The following is a 19,920-nucleotide window of genomic DNA, read 5'->3' on the forward strand; positions in this document are numbered from 1 at the left end:
GTCTTTCCAGCATTAAGGTAATCCTGCTTTTTTTTTAATCATCTTGTCTCAGTTACAAATTTGACTGGTAAATGATAAAGAATGATGGCCCCTTTTGCATTGCACATATTAGGGATGACAGATTGATAAAAAAGACATGCTATTTATGACTAGATGTAACTTTTGATACTTCGCGGTAAAAGTGGCTCTCTGATTGACTTTGCCCTATCAGTGCGGCTCTCATGAAAAAAATAGTGAAGACCACTGACCTACAGTCTTACAAACATTTACAAACTGTATCCGGTATGATAAGAATGTTATGTTACATTTTATGTTATGTTACGTTATGTTGCATTTTCACCATTTACAATGGCAGGGCCTGCCATCTTGTGTTTTTGGTTTGTTGTTTCTGTTTGCACTTTAACCCTAAGGGGGAAATCCAGATCATATCCCAGAAGGGAAAATCAAAACAAAATAAAGTTAAAACTTGTTTTGAACAATTTCTTTGTCATCTGTAGATTGATTTTAAGTAGGGGGGAAAAAATCGATTTAAATCGTAAATCGGATTTTTTGTGAACAAATCGGGGATTTTTTTTTAGGCCATATCGCCCAGCCCTAATATAAATATATACATGGAAATATTTTCAAAATATATACTGCATGTGTGTGTATTTATATATACATAATAAATATACACAGTAGTACACACACATATATTATGTGAACAAAAACTTTTATTTTGGATGCAATTAATCGCGATTAATCATTTGACAGCACTAGTACAAACAATATTTTAAATGTGTTTTTTAAAATTTGCCATAAAGGGATACAGCCGGACAGGAGAGGTTCAGAACCATCACCACTGCATATTATAGAGGAGCAATGGTAATGGTCTTATTCTCTTGAGCAAATAATGCTAGATATGCTTCTGCACCGGTTACATTTCCTAATCTATGTGTTTCTTTTTTGTCATTTTCACAGGGAATTATGCTGGTGTACGATATCACAAATGAGAAATCATTTGACAACATCAAGAACTGGATCAGGAACATTGAAGAGGTGAGAAACAGACCTAATGCATGAAGTTTTCACTTCATCAATTTTAAGTGAGATTCATTTTCCCTCTTTATTCATGTTTTATCAGCATGCATCATCAGATGTGGAACGGATGATATTGGGTAACAAATGTGACATGAATGATAAGAGGCAAGTTTCAAAAGAAAGAGGGGAAAAGGTATGTATCATTAAAAAATATTTTTCAAATGATTGAAAATCTATTTTATGAAGCAAATCTTGGTCCAGAAACAAGCCAGAACAAGCTATTATGTAAAAATGCTGATGTGTTTATTTAAACATTTCCCTTTTTTTCTGCTACAGCTAGCTATTGATTATGGAATCAAGTTCTTGGAAACAAGTGCAAAATCTAGCACAAATGTTGAAGAGGTGGGCAAAATTCTCTTGTTAAAATCAGTCTTTTTTTTTTTTTTGGAAAGAATTAGTTATCTAATATTGATTAATTTATTTGAACAAGATTTGCATTTTTTACTGATCTAATCTAGTGGCATGTTTTTCTTCAATGCTAGGCTTTTGTCACTCTTGCTAGAGACATCATGACCAGATTAAACAGAAAAATGGTGAGAATGAAATATTACAATCATGTAGAAAATGTTTATTATCCTGAATCTCAGAAAATGGTTAAGAAAATGCTTAGTACTACTCACTGACTCAAATATAGAAATATATGATGTTAATATGATTGAAATTTCTTTATTCTGTCCAAAAGAACTTTAAAATGTGGGTTTATGTCTAACACTAATGCTGAATGGATCTTTGTGTTTAGAATGAGAATAACCCTTCGGGAGGAGGAGGAGCAGTGAAAATCACAAAGAGTCGATCCAAGAAGCCAAGCTTCTTCCGCTGCACTCTGCTCTAACCCGGCAACTTCTGCAGCCTCAGTGTGTGAATGATTTCATTTCTCTATGTGTGTTTGGCGTGCGCGTGTGTGTGTTTGTGTGAGGGTTTACAGTACCACTGGACTTTCAGCTGTTAGCTGCTGCTGAGAGCTCTGGACTTTAGCCTGCCTCATCTATACGCATTGAAGGCCTGAAGAGAGTGTGCTAGATAAAGGACTATTGCGCTGTTCCCAAAACGTTCCTTTTAAGGCAAAATATCCATCTACCTACCCCTTAGCCCCCTGGATCAGTCCCAATTTAGTGAAGCCTAATTTGAATTTTGGGAACCTTTTTTTTAATCTTTACAATAATTAATTACATATAGTCAATTTATAGTCACATTGATTTTAAATGGTTTATTAAAGCACCATTTAATGAAGGAAAATTTATGAAGAGATGACAGTATATCGAACTCCTGCTATTATGCAGTTTTTGGCAATAAAGACTGTGGACCTAAAGTAGCGACTGAAGAACCTGAAAGTTTGACAATTAACTATTGGTCAAACTGAAGGATATATATAATTTTTGTTATTGTTGAATGTTATGTTTTGTTATATTTAAAGTCACCCATTTTATATGTACTTAATTGTGTTTTTAGTTACTGTTCCAAAGCCGCAATAAACTGTGGAATAGAAGGCAATGTTCCACAGGTCTTAGTCTTCCCCCTTTCCCTGACTTTGTCATTAACTTTATCTGCAACAGAGACCAAAGTAAAAAGAAATCGAAACTGTGATGGATACTAGCAATCAAAATTTCTCCTTCTTTTTCTTTCTTTTTTGGTTGTAATCTCATATATATTGAGCATGAAAAAGAAAGACAAAAGAATAACGAGAGGGCTAGGACCCATTTCCTAATGCTTGTTGAAGCAGCAGCCAGCTAGGCCCTATATATTAGTATATACAGTATTACATTTACTAATGGTATTATATTTTTATACTCTTATTGACGTAAGCATCTTTTACTCACCACTGCATATGAAGCACCTAAAGCATGTTAACCTGTGCTTATGTGAGATTGATTTATTTAATACTTATTTTTTTAACTCATTTAAATGTTGTCACAGTATTCTGTACGTTGTCTTTTGTAATTCCCTCTTTTATAAGACTCTTATGAGTGTGAAGTCGTGTAGTGTTTACAGCACAACTGCAACAGTATCTTTTTTTTTTTGAGGTCATTCACTGTTATTTGTGTGTGTGGGTCTCTTGTAGAACCTCCTCACTTCATAAACCACTTAAAGTCCCGCCTGTCAGCCACTTAAAAAAAAGAGTGCAAGATAGTAATAGCTTGAATGTGTTCAAGTGTCCTTTGAGCTTATTGGGCTATTACTAGGCCCATGTGAAATTTGCAGACTTTTATCGCTGATTCTGTGGGGGGGAAAGACATGGAATTTTACATTCAAACATGGTTAACCAGAGCTGAGAGTACTAAACTCTTATTACCTTAGTGTATGAGAAATGTTCCAATTCTGTGTAAATCTGCAGATCTTTCCATGTACAGATTCCATGTGGGCCTGTTACAAATTGAGAACAAACTGAAATGTTGAGAATCAACCTAGATATTTCAGAATTCATCTAAGTTACTCATAATGAATGATTGATTTTACTGTTTATGGTTAAGGGTGTACGATTGCTTGAGTTCTATTGGCATTGTGCATCTGTTTGAAAGAACCCCTTTTCGTGCTTGTGAGGTGTGCCATTTCCACTTAAAGTGATAGTTCACCCAGAAATAAAACTTCATTAACTCATGTCAGTCCAAACCCTGCTTTCGTTGTTCTGTGGAACATAAAAGAAAGTATTTTTGGAATGATAAATGTGTTTTTGTCCATAAAATGGAAGTCAATGATTTGGTTGAAACGTTCTTTAAAATATACTGATTTGCGTTCTGTAGAAAGTCATACAGGTTTGAAACAACATGAAGGTGGACAAATGATGACAGAATTATCATTTTCGAGTGAACTATCCCTTTAATGACCCAGTAGTCAAGTTTTGAATATGCATGCAGGCACATTTGCATATTTTTCAATGAAACCGTGACAGCACTCAGCCTCCCATATGAGCATAACGTCTTACTGACCATTCAATGCAAGCTTTTATGTCCTATTTTATAACGTCTTCTTTGATTTTCTTGTCTGCACTGTAATGTCAGAGTTAACTGATTATGTAAAAAAGATTAAAATATATTTTCTAAGTTATTTACAAGTGCCTGATTGTTTCTTTATGATGCTTTACCATATGAAATAATATATAATTGATATAATATAATATTATTAGGAAATATGTGAAGTTGTTGAGTAATAAACAGCATAACTGAAGTTAAATTTCCTTTTATTTTGAAAAAATGGGATAGTTGATATCTACAGCACAGAGGTAGTCCCTGATTTCCCTTTTTGCATACCATGTTTTAGCATTAAAATTACATACCTCATTAATATAAATTTATGAAATATGCCTGCTAGCTAGCTAAGGCTACGTTTACACGACAACGATGTAGTCAAAAAACGGAAAAGTTTTTCCCTTGCGTTTTTAAAATGTTTCACGGTATACACGTTTTCAAAACGATTAGCGTTTACACATCGAAAACGGCCAAAAACGCTGTATTACGTATGCCAGGCCAGTAGTTGGCGCTGTCACCTTGTTAATAAACTACCTGTAGGGAAGTGACGATTATATGTTGTATATGATGCGTCTCCACTGTTGGTTGTAATATTGGTGAAGTAAATCCACACTTTGCTGAAGAAACGTTGAGCAGCTTCTTCATAAACTCTTGAGCAGCAACAACAGTACCATGTACTCAGCCATTGTTGGTATATGTTTGTTGGCGCTTGCCTTTACAATTTATTTTTTATTATGAATGGAAACATCACAAGATGACATTAAAGATATACAACTTTGTATAGAGTACACAACATTTGTCAACAATATGTACAATGTCATCTGAACATACAGAACAAAAGAAAAAAAAAAGAAAAAGATAAAGAAAAAATAAAAATTGGAAGGGAAAAAAAAAACAAAAAAACATGAGGGTAAGATATTAATTTATATTTCAATTAGAGTATACAAATTAAAGTCATTACAAATTGAAGTTGTTCTTCTCGCTTTCTTATTCACAGAGGATGAAATAGTATTAAGATACATTTTAAATTCTTTCAAAAAAACAAGAAAAATTGGTTTGTTGTTAGTTGTTCCATGAGCCATCCATAAATCAGACCCCCCCTGAGATCTCCAGAAAACACAATCCTCCTTGGTTGAGTGGCATGCTTGCCTTTACAATTGACACGTACTGCGCATGTCTACATACCTAACACGTACTACGCACGCGCGTGACGTCACCGTTTTCAAAGATTCCCGTTTTGGGTGTTTACACGGAAACGATAACGGTGGCGTTTTCAAAAACTTGCACTTTGAAACCCGTTTCTAAGGCCCTGTTCACACGAACGCGGTTATTTTTAAAACTTTTTCTACGCGATTAGGCCGTTCGTCCACACACAAACGCAGCACCAGTTCACTGAAACTGAACATTTTTGAAAACGCCTGCCAGGGTGAAGATTTTCAAAAACTCTGGTTGCAGTGTTATCATGTCGACAGCGAAACCGGAGTTTTTGGCTTGTGACCTCGGAACCTGCACTGTTATCTCCGCCTACTGGAAACTTTTTCAGGCTTCTGATTGGCCAACATGGCTTTACGGTTGAGATTATATCGCCACCTGTTGGTTTGGCATGCTCTTGACAGTGCTTCATAGCATGCGACAGAGATTTTTTTTTAAACGGAAGAAGGAAAAAATACCCGTGTACGTGTGGACATGGCCTAAAAATATGAGTTTTCAGTCCCCAAAACGCCATTGTCATGTAAATGAACAGGCAAAACGCATTTCCCGTTTTTGACTGAAAACGTTGTCGTGTAAACGGCCCCTAAGATGTCAATTCACAAGCATAACTAGTGTTAGTTAGAAGTGTGTTCCATACTGGAAAACAATGAAAATCAACTTTTTTAACGTAGCACTACTGCGATGATCTTGCGCTATGTCTGTGTGCCTGTCCTCTCTCTGGAGGGTCTGTAGTCATTGGTGTTCACTTCAAAGGCCCCAGCCAGGTCTTTCACACTACTGGCTGCTCGAGGTTTAGCCAGGATGCTCCCTACAGCCTTCGACTTTCGTGGGTTAGTGTTCAGACTCTTAGATCTGAGTGAGGGGTACATCCTGTCCTCTGCAACATACAAGTGATCTGAATCCGTCAGCTCCTCTCTTTTCTCTTCTCCTCCCTCTGTTTTGGTGCTTTCGCTATTCGCCTCTGACTGATCTTCGTCTTTCTTCTTCTCCTCACTTTCCCCTTGTTGGGTTTTTGTCCACTTGCTCTCCTTAGAAGATCTTTCTTCATCTTGGGCTTCTCTCTTTATTAATTTCTCTAAAGATGTCTTGGGTGAAAGTCCAAAAGGGGAGGGATGAACTTTGTCATCGAAGCGTGGAGGCCAGCGACCTAACGTTGGCGATCTGCTTGCTTGATCCTGTAGGTCGTGTGGCTCCGAAGCCCACGTATTCCCTGGACTGCACAACCTCGACTGTGCCATCGAGACGTACAAAGTACCACTTTGGGATCTGTTCTCGTACGAAAGTGAGTTACTTTGAGCTTCAGTTGGGTACTGCCTCAGGGATTGCGCCCTTTCCAGAAGATGTGAAACTGCTATGTCTATTCCAGCTTCTAGCAGAGCTTGTGGATCTTTAGGGTGTTGAATGGAGGTGAGTTTTGGGGATTGAGAGATCTGGACTCTGTCTTGTGACTCGCAAGGAGAGATGAGGATGTCCACACAGGAGCTGGAGCGTGTTCTTTGCCGGAGGGGCACCACGTCCAGCGTGGGTCCGTAGCAAGAACCTTGATGAGGGTTTAGAAGGAGGTCACTGCTGCCAATACTGCCGCGTCTCTCTGCGTGGCCCTTCCTGTCCCCTGACATCTCCTCACTGCGGTCCTCGGCATCCAGGTGCCAGCGGTACAAACTGTAGCCATCGGCGCTGTTGATGCTGCCGCGACGAAGCAGGCTGGATTGGTCCACGGCCATTGAGATACCGGATCGAGCACGGACCAGTTCGCAGCGGTCGATGCCAGCCAGCCGCTCCAGCGCGTGCATCATGCGGCCAGAGAACTCCTCTAGCTGAGCCAAGCGCAGGTCTACTGTCTGCAGGGAGGCTTTCATGGAGTGCTCTCGTTCATTCACCTCCTCTAGGCGCATGGACATGTTCTCGACTCTGCAACAACAAGTGTTTCAAATGGTTGTTGTTTGTTTTAACCTCAATAGTTATTCTAAATGTAGGGCTCAACAATAAGGATGCAAGTGTGAGAGAATTTCTGACCAGATGACAGAACTGTCGGCAGCTTTTTCGGCCCAGTGCTGCATTGCCACTAAACTTTTTATATTCACTGATCCTGTGCACCATTTTTTATGCCTTTTAAACTTCATTGTTTGGTTTACTGTGATGTAGTCTACATTGTGGTTCCAAATTCTGCTAATTTGCCACCAAGACAATGTTATCTAGCTGGCTAACATAGATGAGGATTTGTTGAATGTCTTGAAAGCATAAGGGGCTGTTCACACAGAACGCATTTCTGCATTCCACTGCATTCTTTTGTAGCGTCTCACACATGATGGCGTTCTAAAAACAGCACCCTTAAGTTTCACGAGTTCACACTTACATATAATTAGCTGAAGTATGGTAATGCATATTTGGCGTGCTGTCCGGGGAAAATGGCAAAAGGTGCACACCGAATGCTGATAAACCGTCGATGGATAGAGGTAAGTCAGCTGTATTTATATCATGGTGTTGATTAACTTGAGTGCGCTCCACCTGTGTTAATTAGGCTAAGTATCTGACGCGCTCCTCCCAAACCTTGTTAATAAAACATCATTAAAAGAAGTTCAAGTAAGACATTTTTTCAATTCTACTGCTCGAGTTTTTCCAACACCCCAAGTGGAAAACAAAACTCAAGATGCGACTATTTTTTAAAAGGTAGTCAGACTACAGTTTTCATTCCACTTACTTCCATTCTAGCACATGCGAATGCAGGACACAGGAAACGCAAGCTCATGTCAATTTTTGCTGCCTTTCAATGTTCAAATTTGGTGAGCTGTGTGATCAATAGAAGGTTGGTGAGATCTCTTAGCTGAATTCAATTATGCTAACTATAAATATGCAGAATTGGAGTGGAGTAGATTGCATATTTTTACATTTTGAATGTATTATATGTTGAATTATGTAAAAAAAAAAAAAAAAACAGCAGAGTGTGATGTCATATTATGAGCATTGCCGTGTCCGTAGAAATTTGGCACGCTTAAAGTCTAGTGTGTTCATGGCATTACTTCAACGCTGCATTTTTAGAACACCATCATGAGACGGTGCAAAAGAGAGCAGACGTGATGCAATGGTCAAAGAAAACCATATTTACCACATATTTACTTCAAAGGGAATCAATTTGAAAGCAGTGCAGTGGAGTGCAAAAACACATTCTGTTGAAAACTACATACCAGACAGTAATGTTTTACATCGCATGCAATAGTTAAAAAAAACAGTTTATGAATGTATGGAGTTAGATTCTAAATATATTTTGCAGCTTATTTCAAAAACAAAAAAAAATGCATTGCTTACTATAAAAAATGGTAATTTAGAACCACAAAAGAAGATCCTTATTGTAGAGCCCTGAAATGACATTTGCAGGTGCAGTTGTTATTTTTCATTCAGTACCTCTGGGAAGTAATTCGGATTCGCTCATCATTGGAAGACTGCACCTCGTCCTCCTTCTCTCTGAAGTACTCCTCCACACACTGTTCCTCAAACTCATACAGACTCTTCAGTTCCTCCAGACTCAGAGTCAACTCTGGAAAAAGAAAAAAATATGCTTTAAAATAGGTTGCTATAAGATTGATACACTGAAGCAGTAAAAATGAATAACAGGAGTAATAACTCAGTCCGCGGTCTCTCTCATCCAGCTCCCCTTCCTGTTTCTTCCTGCAGCGGCAGCACAGGCGCTTCAACACAATGTATATGTGGCTGAAGATGATGAGGGGAGGAGGAAGCACCGGTCTGTCGTGAAAAGTCATGATGAGCTGGTAGTGTTGGAACTTCCATACTTGGTTGGAGATGGATTTCACTTCAAAGAATGTGTTACTGTGAAAGCAATGAGTTCTCTCAGTGTTGTACTGCTGATAATGAATCTATGAGAACATAATACTGTGCTCCAGTACTATGGCTCATCATTGCTTTACATTACAGTGCTTACATTTTGTGTTTATTTTTTGACTCACTTGAATACAGCAATAAGCAGGTTAACCAGTAGGATGTTGGCTACCAATAAGTAACAGGCCATGATGGCAGGTGTGAGCCAGGCCCCAGGTATACATGGAGGGAGCTTCTTCCCATCTTCATCATACATGTTTTCACCACAGGGTGCTGCCATACATTACAGAGGTTATGATGCAACCATGACGTCATTCTATAGTGTTTGATAATTACATTTAATTGTGGGTCTAGTGGAAGAATTTTACACTCACGATTAATCTCCATCGCATAGACTATGAGTATTTAAAAAGAAAGAGAAAAAGCACAGTTAAAGATTATGGAGAACTAAACTAATATTAATCATTTCACAATCAGCCAGCCATCTAAATAGTGCATTAGGAGGGGAAGATAAATATTTTAAAATAGTCATTGTTAAAGATTTTTGTACACTTCACATTTTAGGTGAAGAAAGATACAATACCATTCAGAGTTCTGGATAAGATACTTTTATTCATCAAGGATGCATTAAAGTGACCAAAACTGACAGTTAAGGCAAAAAGATTTAAAAGTCTTCTATTTAAAAAATAATTTTAAACTAATATTTCACAACTGTACCATTTTTACTGTATTTGATCAAAGAAATGCATTGGTGAATATAAGAAACTTATATAAAACTCAAAAAAAGAAAAACCAACCCTAGACTTTTGAATGGTAGTGTACGCTTGCACAATAAGCTGTGCTTTCTTTCATAACTGCATTTTCACATATTTCTGCAGAACTACCATCATGTATTTTTAGATGTTCTATATTATCATTAAATTCTTCCAAAAAGAGTAAATACTCAGTACTTGAAATTCATTTGCATTGTATCCAAAATGGACTACGAACGTTTTAGTCACACAGGACCTTCCACAATGGAGGAACAGGTAATGAATTTAAAGTATTAAGTTTTTACGCTTTTTGGAAGAATTTATTTATGACTTGAAATCATGATATATGTTTTGACTGTATTATCATTAAAAACAGTATTTTTATTTATTTAATTTTAAAATTAAAGTAGCAGCTATTAGTTCACCTTGTTTTTTATTCTTTTTTAAATGTACATTTATTAATTTAGCAGCTTACAAATGAGAATTATACAGGCACAATTTAACCAAGCGAGCAGTACAAGGCTAGAGCAGAAGTGTAAAAGTGAAAGAAAAATGCCAACAATCAACAGCTACAAGACATAAAGACCTAAAACTCACAAGCAGGGCAGGTAAAGACTGGCATTGTCACACACTCAGTCCATCACACATGATTCAGTAGAGGGCGAATGCCATTGCAGTGTAAATGGTCACATGATCAGGAGATGAGACACAAATCTTTCTGTATAGTTCACAGATACAGAGAGGGTGGAATGGAGACGAGATGGATCATCCACACATGAATCAGGAAACAGAATCTTACTATGAATTCTAGTCTTACGGTCTATCGAGTCAGCAAACACTTCTCCATAGATCATCCAGTAGGGCATGTAGAAGATATTCCTCGCCAGACGCCACGTCGGCTCCTCGTCCGGGTGCAGGATGGCCTGGCGAGCCACGCCGAAACTCATGAGAACCACCAGCATGATCACCACAAAGTACAGCATGTCAATCATCTGCGCACACACACACACACACACACACACACACACACACACACACACACACAAATATCATAATTCTTCAGAAAACAGAAAACAAAAGCTTTTGAGCCATTAATATAAGTTTTTCTGTTAGTTCTCACCATTTTACCAATCATCATGACATATGGTCCCAAATACTTGTTAACTCCAAAAATGTCGAGGACACGAATGTACCAGAAGATGATGTCTACACAGTAGATGACACGTCCGTAACCCATGTAAGGCTCATTCTGCAATCGCAGTAACAGTCCCATGAGGAACATGGTGATGGCAGCCAGGTCAGTGATGTTCCAGTACTCTTCAAGCCATACGTTTATCTTCTGTTTCAGCTTTCCTGGCTCTGACATCAGGATCTACACACAAGCACATTTGTCCAATGAAGAAAAAACACATAAATATGACAATATAGCAACACATTTTTTGTTTGTGTACTTCACCTGTCTGACTTTCTCTATTCCAAGAGTGATGATGTAGGAGATGACGATCCATTCCTGCAGTGAAGGCCATCGCTCCATTTTCACCAAGATAATGTAATTATACAGCATCAGGTATACCAGGTAGGCAGTCTGAGTAGATACATAATCATTGTTTTTTTAATAACAATTTTACAGATTTTTTTTTTTATTAATGGTGTGTTTTGACTTTGATGTGCTTTTAAATAATCACATACTGTATTGAACCAGAACTTGGTAAACGGAGCGTTATAGAAATAGTATATCTTCTTCCCAACAGGCACTCGTTTCTGTTTCTTTTTACCATCTTCCTCATCACCTTTCTTTGACGCTCCGTCCATGCTCATGGTCCTATCCTGAAAATAAATACCCACCCTGAGAGTTTTACTCAGTTTCACCTCATAAAGGTCCATAAACAATTAAGAAGCCAGTGTTTAATATGTATTCTACCATTCAAAAGTTTAAGGTCAGTACAATTTTTTTTTTTTTTACTGTTGTTGAAAGAAGTCTCTTTTGCTCACCAAGAGTGCATTTATTTAATCAAAAATACAGAAAAACAGTAATATTGTGAAATATTTTTACAATAAAAAGTGTTTTTCATTGTAATATATTTAGAAATGTAATGTACATATTTTTACCTTGCCAGATTTGTTTTCATCCTCTTTGTCTTTGAGCTCTTCTTTGTCTTTGGAGTTTTGGTAAGACAGATCATCTCCAGTTCGGAAGTCTAGGAGAAGAATGGTTGGAGGAAAGATGATTCCAAGGATTACCTGTGAATGATTTGAAGTGATAAAAATGTTGATATATAATATTTAGAGTCAGTGACTTATAAATGTAGTGTGTTTATTTTGTATTGCAGACCTTGAGTCCATTGCTCTTGCCCACCCGCAGGCAGCCCATCCACATGTCTGTGAGCAGCATTTGGCTGCAGGTGTGGGCTATAAAGTCTCTGTGTTTGGCAGCTACAGCCAGTTTCAGACAGGTGGAGTTACTCCAGTTCTTCAGCTCATACGTCAAAAGCTTCATGGCCACCTGTTCATCATGCTTGTAAGACTGATCTAGCAGCTCATACGCTAACTGACCAAATTCCCTGAGTGTGAGAGGGAGAAGAGAGAGAGGCTTTATGAGAAGTAACACTGTTGTGTTGACAGTTTAATAAAACAATTCTAGTCTATTCTATTCTATTCAGCCACATGCAACCTAATCCTCCTTTGTCCTTCCTAAATCAAGTAATACATAAAAACACAGTAAATTGTTCATAAACTACACAAATTAATCAACTACCGTTCAAAAGTTTGGGGTCAGTAAGGCTTTTAAAGAAAGTCATACTCTACTTTTTTTTCTTCTTAGCAAGGACGTATTAATTGACCAAGTGTGATAGTAAAGACATATAATATAATAATTGCTCACTTGGAATTATTGTCCAGATCCTGCGAGATGTCGTCCACTAGTTCGCCCCGTGATGATTCGTGCGCCATCGCTTTATAGAGTTTACATGCCACCAGAGCTTTGGCCATGGCCTCTTCTCCCCTCTGCCAGAGAAACAGCGCCATCTTTTGGCGCTTCATGAGAACAGCCCACACCATCAGCTCATGGAAGGGGTACTGGAATCGACTGACCTCTGGGTCATCAACGTCAATATCGATTTCTTCCTCTTTCTTCTTCTTCATCTTCTTTTTGCCTTTAGGTCTTGGGTCATCGTCCTGTCGAAAACAAAACGAAGTGATTGTGTCTGTAAATAGGCTACTACAAGTTTTTAGCTACCAGTCAAATTTCTTTATGTGTGTGAGAGAGAGTATACATATTAATACCGAATACTTACAAAAAATCTGCCTTTTTTATGTTTTAGTGGCTTACCTCCATACCCAGGAGTTTCAAAGCTTTGGGCTAAAAGAGAACAGAAAGAGAGAGAATCAGACGTGTTTGAGCATATTTGATTATTTAATAACACATTGGTAAATAACTGGTTGATCGATTTTATGTCTGTTTTAATTTCTCAAAAGTGTGGAAGCTGAGAAACAAGTTACTATTAATAATTATCTATATTTTTGCTAGACCATAGACTAAGCAAGAACAACTAATTGGCCCATTAATTGACAAGTCAGTATTTTTTTGTTTGACATTTTTCTGTAAAATATTTATATATTTTACTATATTTTTTACTATATGTTCTGTAAAATATTTCTGCTCTAAATATTGGAGTTTTTCATCCCCTGGAAAAGTCTTGGTTGGCCACTATGATATTATTAAGCTAAGCAGTTGTGTTTGGTATAATGTGTTTGCAGGGGAAAAAAGACTGTATTTTCAGATATGCATGAATAAGTGTATAAGGGATGGTAGTAACTCACTCTCTTCAGTCCATAGAGGTTATTATAGAGTGTGCGGAAACTTTTCCTAGTATAATGACACCGATACGCTCCTCCCATGAGGTACTCCAGAACCAAGCCAATGTCAATCAGAGTGATCTGGTAATCTGGCGGTAGGTTTCCCTGGAAACATTCATTTCATAACACCATAAAGTAACTTATTCTTTCACTGCTGAAACTACTGAAACTAGAGTGAAATAAAACTATTTATGCAATGCTCTTACACAAAACACACATACACAAATCCAAACACACAACTGCAATCACACACTGCTAAAGAAGATTAAAGTCTTATTCTTTAGAACAATATTGGAGTTGTTCAATAAAATTACAGAAAAATACAGTGTGTTTTAACTCATTTTGATAATCTCGAAGACAAGAAAGATCATAGCACAAATTATTAATAACAAACTTTACCTTTTTTACATCTCTGACCACAAAATGCAATGTGTTGGTTGGCCCTAATTTCTGAATAAAAAAAAACAAAAACATAAAACCATATACACAATTCAGGGAAAAGCCCATTAGGCTTCATCTTCTGTAAAACACACAGATATTTGTGGGCTAAGTGCTTTCTCCTCATCAACAGATTACATTGTATGATATGATAATGGATAATACTAAACACACAAATGACATTTTCAAACCATAATGCATGGAAAGAGAGAAGTGAACAGCAGTGAAAGCTCTAATAACTGGATATGTGGGTCATATTTGTTATTGGTTGTATCATTAAAACATTAAATGATAAAACAGAGAGTGGCTACGTGACCCTCTAATATTCCATAAATATATGATTGTGTGCCAACTGTGTTATAGAGCTCTTCCAGTCGTGGGATTGTCAGGAAATGGTGGATGTTGACGCCATTTTCAATAAGGAGCTTTACAAAATCCACTCTGTCAAGCACGAGTGCGTCCATCATGGCCTGTTCCAGAGAATTAACCTATTTTACACATCAACACACACACATACACACATGAAATTTAATTGACCAACAAGAACATACACACATATATAGACAGAATTACTTTAATCGGAATAATTAATTAATTCAGTGGTGAGTAAAGCAAATGCTCACTAACACAATATTACTAAAGAATGAACCTTACCCAGTTAAGCAGCTCTAGTTTTCTAGGATCTGTCTCCTCTGGAGGCTCAGGTTTGGATTTGGCACCTTTGCCCTTCTTGGGCCTGGCAGGTTTATGCTTGCTGGCACGGGTGGTGATAGGGCTCTTTGGTTTATCCTGCTGGCTCGTGGATGAGATGGGCAGGGACCCAGCAGGCTGATGATATAGACATGACAATATGTATTCAATAACGTTATAATACTGAATACAAATACTATAATATATGTATGGCTGTACAGGTGCATCTCAATAAATTAGAATGTCGTGGAAAGTTTCATTTATTTCAGTAATTCAACTCAAATTGTGAAACTCGTGTATTAAATAAATTCAATGCACACAGACTGAAGTAGTTTAAGTCTTTGGTTCTTTTAATTGTGATGATTTTGGCTCACATTTGACAAAAACCCACCAATTCACTATCTCATAATCACTGAATCATCATCAACATTTTCCTCACCCATCCTCCTCCGAGTACTTGTGAGCGAATGAAATGATATCCGATGCTCGGCCGCTGCCGTCGCACACAACCACAGGTACAGGAGGTTCCTCACGCAGACTCTCCAACACAATGGAGATTACATTCGGCCCTCCTTCAAGAATCAAACACACCAAAGGGACCCCATGACCCAGACCTGTACAAACATAAAGCACACTCATGTACAAATATGCACAAAATAAGCAGCGATTAGACATGAAAAGATGCTTTTGAGCATGATTAAGATGGTTGTTTTGACTGCAGTATGGGATGACGTCTGGACCTCCCTTTGCTGTCCCAGCCTCATCAGGAACTCCAGGCATAGGATGACAAAGGGAAATCCAGGAGGTCACAGACTGGGCATTCCATCACTAGACCAACATTCATGGACTCCAACAGTGTTTTGACTGTTTTATTCCCTTTTGACTTGATGGATTCATTAAAATTGCTGAACTTTCTTCAAAAAGCTGACATAACTACTAAAAGTTGACTTACGTGTGTTGATCTTTTGCAGAGAGATGTGTTTCTCCAGCTGCCTGCGCAGTCGGACCTCCGCGCCATACTTTCCGTGAGTGCCGTTGTCAGCCAGAATGAAGTGGGAATGGCTGTTGTTAAGCACAGAAAGTTTGCTGAGAGGGTTGGACATGGTTTGGTAGGGTCGTGTCACCTGGTCAAAGAAAAAACACAGACACAGTGGTGATACATTGCCCAAAAACCTCAAACATTCATTTATGCTGATTAAACACGAGTACATGCATTCCTGTGCAATGACACGAATGGCTTACGTCTCGTCCGATCAGATCCTCTTTATTTTCCACAATACCCCATGGTGCAATACCGATGGCGCATACCTTCCCACGGGATTTGGAGGAGTGGTCTTTCAGCGCATCTCCCACATGCCGAATCACTCCTGTGTAATGTGACAAGAAGGAATAAACATGGAATTATTAGTGTGTCATGTGATGGAGTCATTGGCAGTTTCTCGCTCAACAGGAAAGCAGATGATTCAGTATCTGAAAGAGAAACAGATGACCATTTAATTGATGACAGTTAGGTCACACCATGACCTGACCTTATTTTCATGTTAGACTTCTCTGTGTTGTCAAACACCCACCTGTACTAACTCCCCCAGTGAAGATCCAGGCCCCAGTGGTAACTGCTGCTTTTATCAGGCCCTTTCCAAACACTTGCTTGAGTTTGGGCTGCAAGTCGAAGTTCTGCAGGCCTCCATGCACAGAGATCAGCAGGGTGGGCAGCTCCAGCTGCCAGTCTTTCACCATCAGATGCAGAAGGTTATCAGGCTTGGTATCATAGGACACACGGATATACTGATGATAAACAAGGAAGAGAGGAGAGAAAATGATATGACTTTAGGAGATCCAATGTTCAGGAAAAATTTTCGGATGACTCCAAAGTGTTTGAGCACATTTTTGTGCAATGAAAAACAAATGAATCACATGGTTCTCTGAAAAATACCATGGCCTTGTTGACATGACCTCCTCCCTGGAATTCAATGATGCCGTATGCGTCAGTGGGCGTGGCTTGTGTGTGCTTAGCAACTCTCTCCCATTAGCCCCTCCACACCTCTTCTTAATACTGTTTGTTGAGGTAAACTGGGAGGGATAGGAATCAAATGAAAGATACAGGTGCTTCAAGTTCTTACTAAAGACCTGTCAATAATTTAGGATTTATGTTGGAGACAGTAGGCGCGGTTTTACCTTTTTCAGAAAGGTGTTCTATAAAACTGCCTGTTGCTGTAGCAGCGCCATATTAAAAAGCCTCCCACAGAAATCAAATTAAGCACAAGTGCTCTCATTCACAAAGAGCAGTATCGCTGAAACATAATCTGGCTCTGTCCCAAGTACATATGAGATTTGTGTTTAGACATCTGTCGACAGCTTTTGACATCTTTGGATTTGGGCATTTCAGAGCTTAATTTCTCCCAAATCCTAAAGGGTTTAGTCATAGAAACACACGTGGAATTTCCCATGTGGAAAGTGAAGCTGCACACTCACACAAACCACTCTCTGAAATGGCACAAACAATATTTTTGGGAACTGTCTTTTAGGCAGGTTTTAAGTTTTTTTTTTTATATTTATATGATATTAGGCAAAAAATATTATATATTTTAGTTGACTGAGTAAAACAAAAGAACGTAAAAATAAAAGTTATTTTTCGGAGTAGAAATTACCTAATACCTTAAAAAGCCTTCATATACATATAATAGCCACATAGCCAATATTGTCCCTAGCTTCCTGATAAAGACTGACTAAATTAAACAGAAAGAGTAAACCAGAAAAATCTGCTCCCACTGATCCATAATTACAATTTAGTCCCTCAAAGCTCTCACATTAACACATGTCTACCCCGTGAGTAGCTACATAAAGGAGCTCTGTGAGAAGCTCAACTCTAGATGAGATAATCCTCATCTAAGCAAATCAAGCAAAGAGCAAATCAACTCTGTCTGCCAATAGGAAACGAAGACTAATGTTTCCACACTGTTTACAAGAAAGAAAGATAATACAGTAAACATTCTACAATGCAACAGGATTCAGTTCCAATGTATTTTGTAAAAGATATTTGGGGTCTTTATTCAGAATTGATAAGCCATTCCCATCCACTCATTATGATTCCCCCAAATCATGTGATTCTGGGTGTTATTATATTCTAACATTATTATGGATGATTAAAAGTGCCTTTTTTGTGAACATTGAATTAACAAACATTTACAGAACATGTCCAGCTGTGAACGCTGATTATAAGCATGTATGAATTTGATAAAGAAAAATGCTGTTTGTCAGCTTGTACCTATGGAACAGACAGTTTACAGAGTTGGAAGGTCAAGTGAATCATGACATTGCTGAATTTTTTTATGCAACCTTGAATTTTCATGAACTCCAGTATACCACTTTCCATTCCCTTGAAAATACAAGCTGATTTGAAATGATTTCAGGTCCATTGTAAGCCCACTAAGTGTGTTTTGTCCACTTGTGTTTGGACTCGTTTCACAGAACTCTGCATTAATCACATAAGATTGAGACTTAGAGAGAACAGGGGTTTAAGCTACCCAGGCCAGTGCTCTTTACTGGGCCATTATCAGAGATTAGAGGACAATGCTGAAAACAGGTTTTGTACGTGTGCACGTGTGTAAGTGAACACTCAGAAATCAAGACCATCACTGGAATCAATGCATTCACCAAATAAGTTTACACACATGGACAAAATCACTGCCGATATAAAAAGTTAACCAACAGAGACCCCCGTTTTTGTTAACATTATACAAGCCTGCAACATGCAACTGCAAAAATCAGTCAAACCTCAAACATTCCCAATTCTAAACAAATGCAGCATGAATTGAGTATGATAACATCACTTCAGTTAATTAGCCATCCCAAAGCGGAGGCATAGCCAGACAGGTGAAAGGAGGGAACGATTCTAGGGGCTCACAACCATTTCTAGATTTCTTAGATGGCTCTGCTCCCAACCATAATTCGATACAGGCTTGTTTCTTCACCGACTCAAGATAACCCAGTCAGTTGCAGTAGGAATGATGGGGGCGGATTCAAAGATGTTTAGGTCTCTTACCTTCTGAGAGCCAGAGGATGTGCGTTTAATAGATGCATGCTTAAAAGACCCCTCTTTGCCCCTTTTCCCTCCAAAGCCCGTTATCCATTTTTATGAGATCCTAAAGTCCAGCCATCACCATCCAGGCTTAGTCTCTGTGACCAGCACACAAAATGACCAACAGCTGAACAGAGTGATGTCCAACTCCAGAATTCCACAGCCAGACACAGTGAGATGCAAATAGTATGACGCTGACACAAAGACCCCCTTCCCTGACTACTGTGTGTGTGTGTGTGTAATCAGGCTTAATGGAGTTGCCCTATGAGTGATGCTCTTTAATGCAGGAGATTTATTAAATGGTGATTGAAGGTAAATCTGGGTAAAAATGGCTCTAATGCTAAATAAAAAAACGCATGGTTAGGTCATGACTTGGGAAGTATTAAGAAATCGAAATGCAGGGCTTAGCTGTGAATAGGAGAGTGCAGCATAATCACTCATGTACCAATGTTCAGGTGATGGGATCACAAAACAATCTGTTATCAAAACAATTTTTCTCATCATCATCAGTTAAAAACTCAAGATTATAAAATATAAAATAGTTTGGCTCGAAATGAAAATGCAGCCAACACCTATTTGTTCTGGTCCTGCAACTGATACACAATGGAAGGAATAAAGAAAGGCATTAATTCTTCAGATTACACTTCTGATAGCATTCCTGCCTGATTTAATGTTCAGAATCACTGAATTGCGAGCGAACTTTACACGGTTCATCTTAAGTTGATGGTTTTGATACATGTAAGGTTATAGGTGAGAGCTAATAATTAAACTCTGCAAAAACATTTAAAGACATGACCAGTCAGCTGGTGCACATTCAGCGGTGCGTATGTTGTATTATCCTGTTCATCTTAAGGAAAAAGCCCATGGGAAAAAAAAAAATTGTTTCAGTTAAAAACTCAAGATTATAAAATAGTTTGGCTCGAAATGAAAATGCAGCCAACACCTATTTGTTCTGTTCCTGCAACTGATACACAATGGAAGGAATAAAGAACGGCATTAATTCTTCAGATTACACTTC

General features: G+C 38.2%; 2 protein-coding genes across 2 annotated transcripts in view; one reads left to right on the forward strand and one right to left on the reverse strand.

The window, feature by feature from the left end:
- rab8b (RAB8B, member RAS oncogene family) overlaps positions 1–3,691 on the forward strand; it is an 8,765-nt gene extending 5,074 nt beyond the window's left edge. The window contains exons 3-8 of the mRNA XM_016468430.1: positions 804–864; positions 961–1,038; positions 1,124–1,213; positions 1,357–1,422; positions 1,563–1,613; positions 1,820–3,691. Coding sequence (XP_016323916.1) covers positions 804–864; positions 961–1,038; positions 1,124–1,213; positions 1,357–1,422; positions 1,563–1,613; positions 1,820–1,912 — 439 coding nt within the window. The 3' untranslated portion in view covers positions 1,913–3,691. The remainder of the gene's footprint in view (positions 1–803; positions 865–960; positions 1,039–1,123; positions 1,214–1,356; positions 1,423–1,562; positions 1,614–1,819) is intronic.
- A 2,154-nt stretch (positions 3,692–5,845) lies between these two features.
- On the reverse strand, positions 5,846–16,835 carry LOC107674425 (transient receptor potential cation channel subfamily M member 1-like). The gene is made up of 21 exons (XM_016468391.1): positions 16,758–16,835; positions 16,396–16,609; positions 16,067–16,191; positions 15,777–15,948; positions 15,264–15,438; positions 14,789–15,026; positions 14,488–14,622; positions 14,096–14,146; positions 13,661–13,801; positions 13,170–13,199; positions 12,723–13,015; positions 12,174–12,402; positions 11,951–12,082; positions 11,531–11,668; positions 11,298–11,426; positions 10,962–11,213; positions 10,659–10,833; positions 9,218–9,362; positions 8,878–9,080; positions 8,658–8,790; positions 5,846–7,166 (listed from the first exon to the last, which is right to left on the reverse strand). The coding sequence occupies exons 1-21, from the start codon at positions 16,758–16,760 to the stop codon at positions 5,948–5,950; spliced, it is 4,332 nt and encodes a 1,443-aa protein (XP_016323877.1). The 5' UTR covers positions 16,761–16,835; the 3' UTR covers positions 5,846–5,947.
- Between the last annotated feature and the right edge of the window lie 3,085 nt (positions 16,836–19,920).

This window comes from Sinocyclocheilus anshuiensis, unplaced genomic scaffold (genome assembly GCF_001515605.1).
Source record: "Sinocyclocheilus anshuiensis isolate Anshui unplaced genomic scaffold, SAMN03320099.WGS_v1.1 scaffold1037, whole genome shotgun sequence".
In the NCBI taxonomy this organism is placed as follows: domain Eukaryota; kingdom Metazoa; phylum Chordata; class Actinopteri; order Cypriniformes; family Cyprinidae; genus Sinocyclocheilus; species Sinocyclocheilus anshuiensis.

Coding starts and splice junctions, on each gene's coding strand:
- LOC107674425 (XM_016468391.1), bottom strand. Junction 14,623..14,788: donor AACTAGAGCTGCTTAACTGG/GTAAGGTTCATT, acceptor TGTGTAAAATAG/GTTAATTCTCTGGAACAGGC. Junction 7,167..8,657: donor ATCCGAATTACTTCCCAGAG/GTACTGAATGAA, acceptor TTGTTGTTGCAG/AGTCGAGAACATGTCCATGC.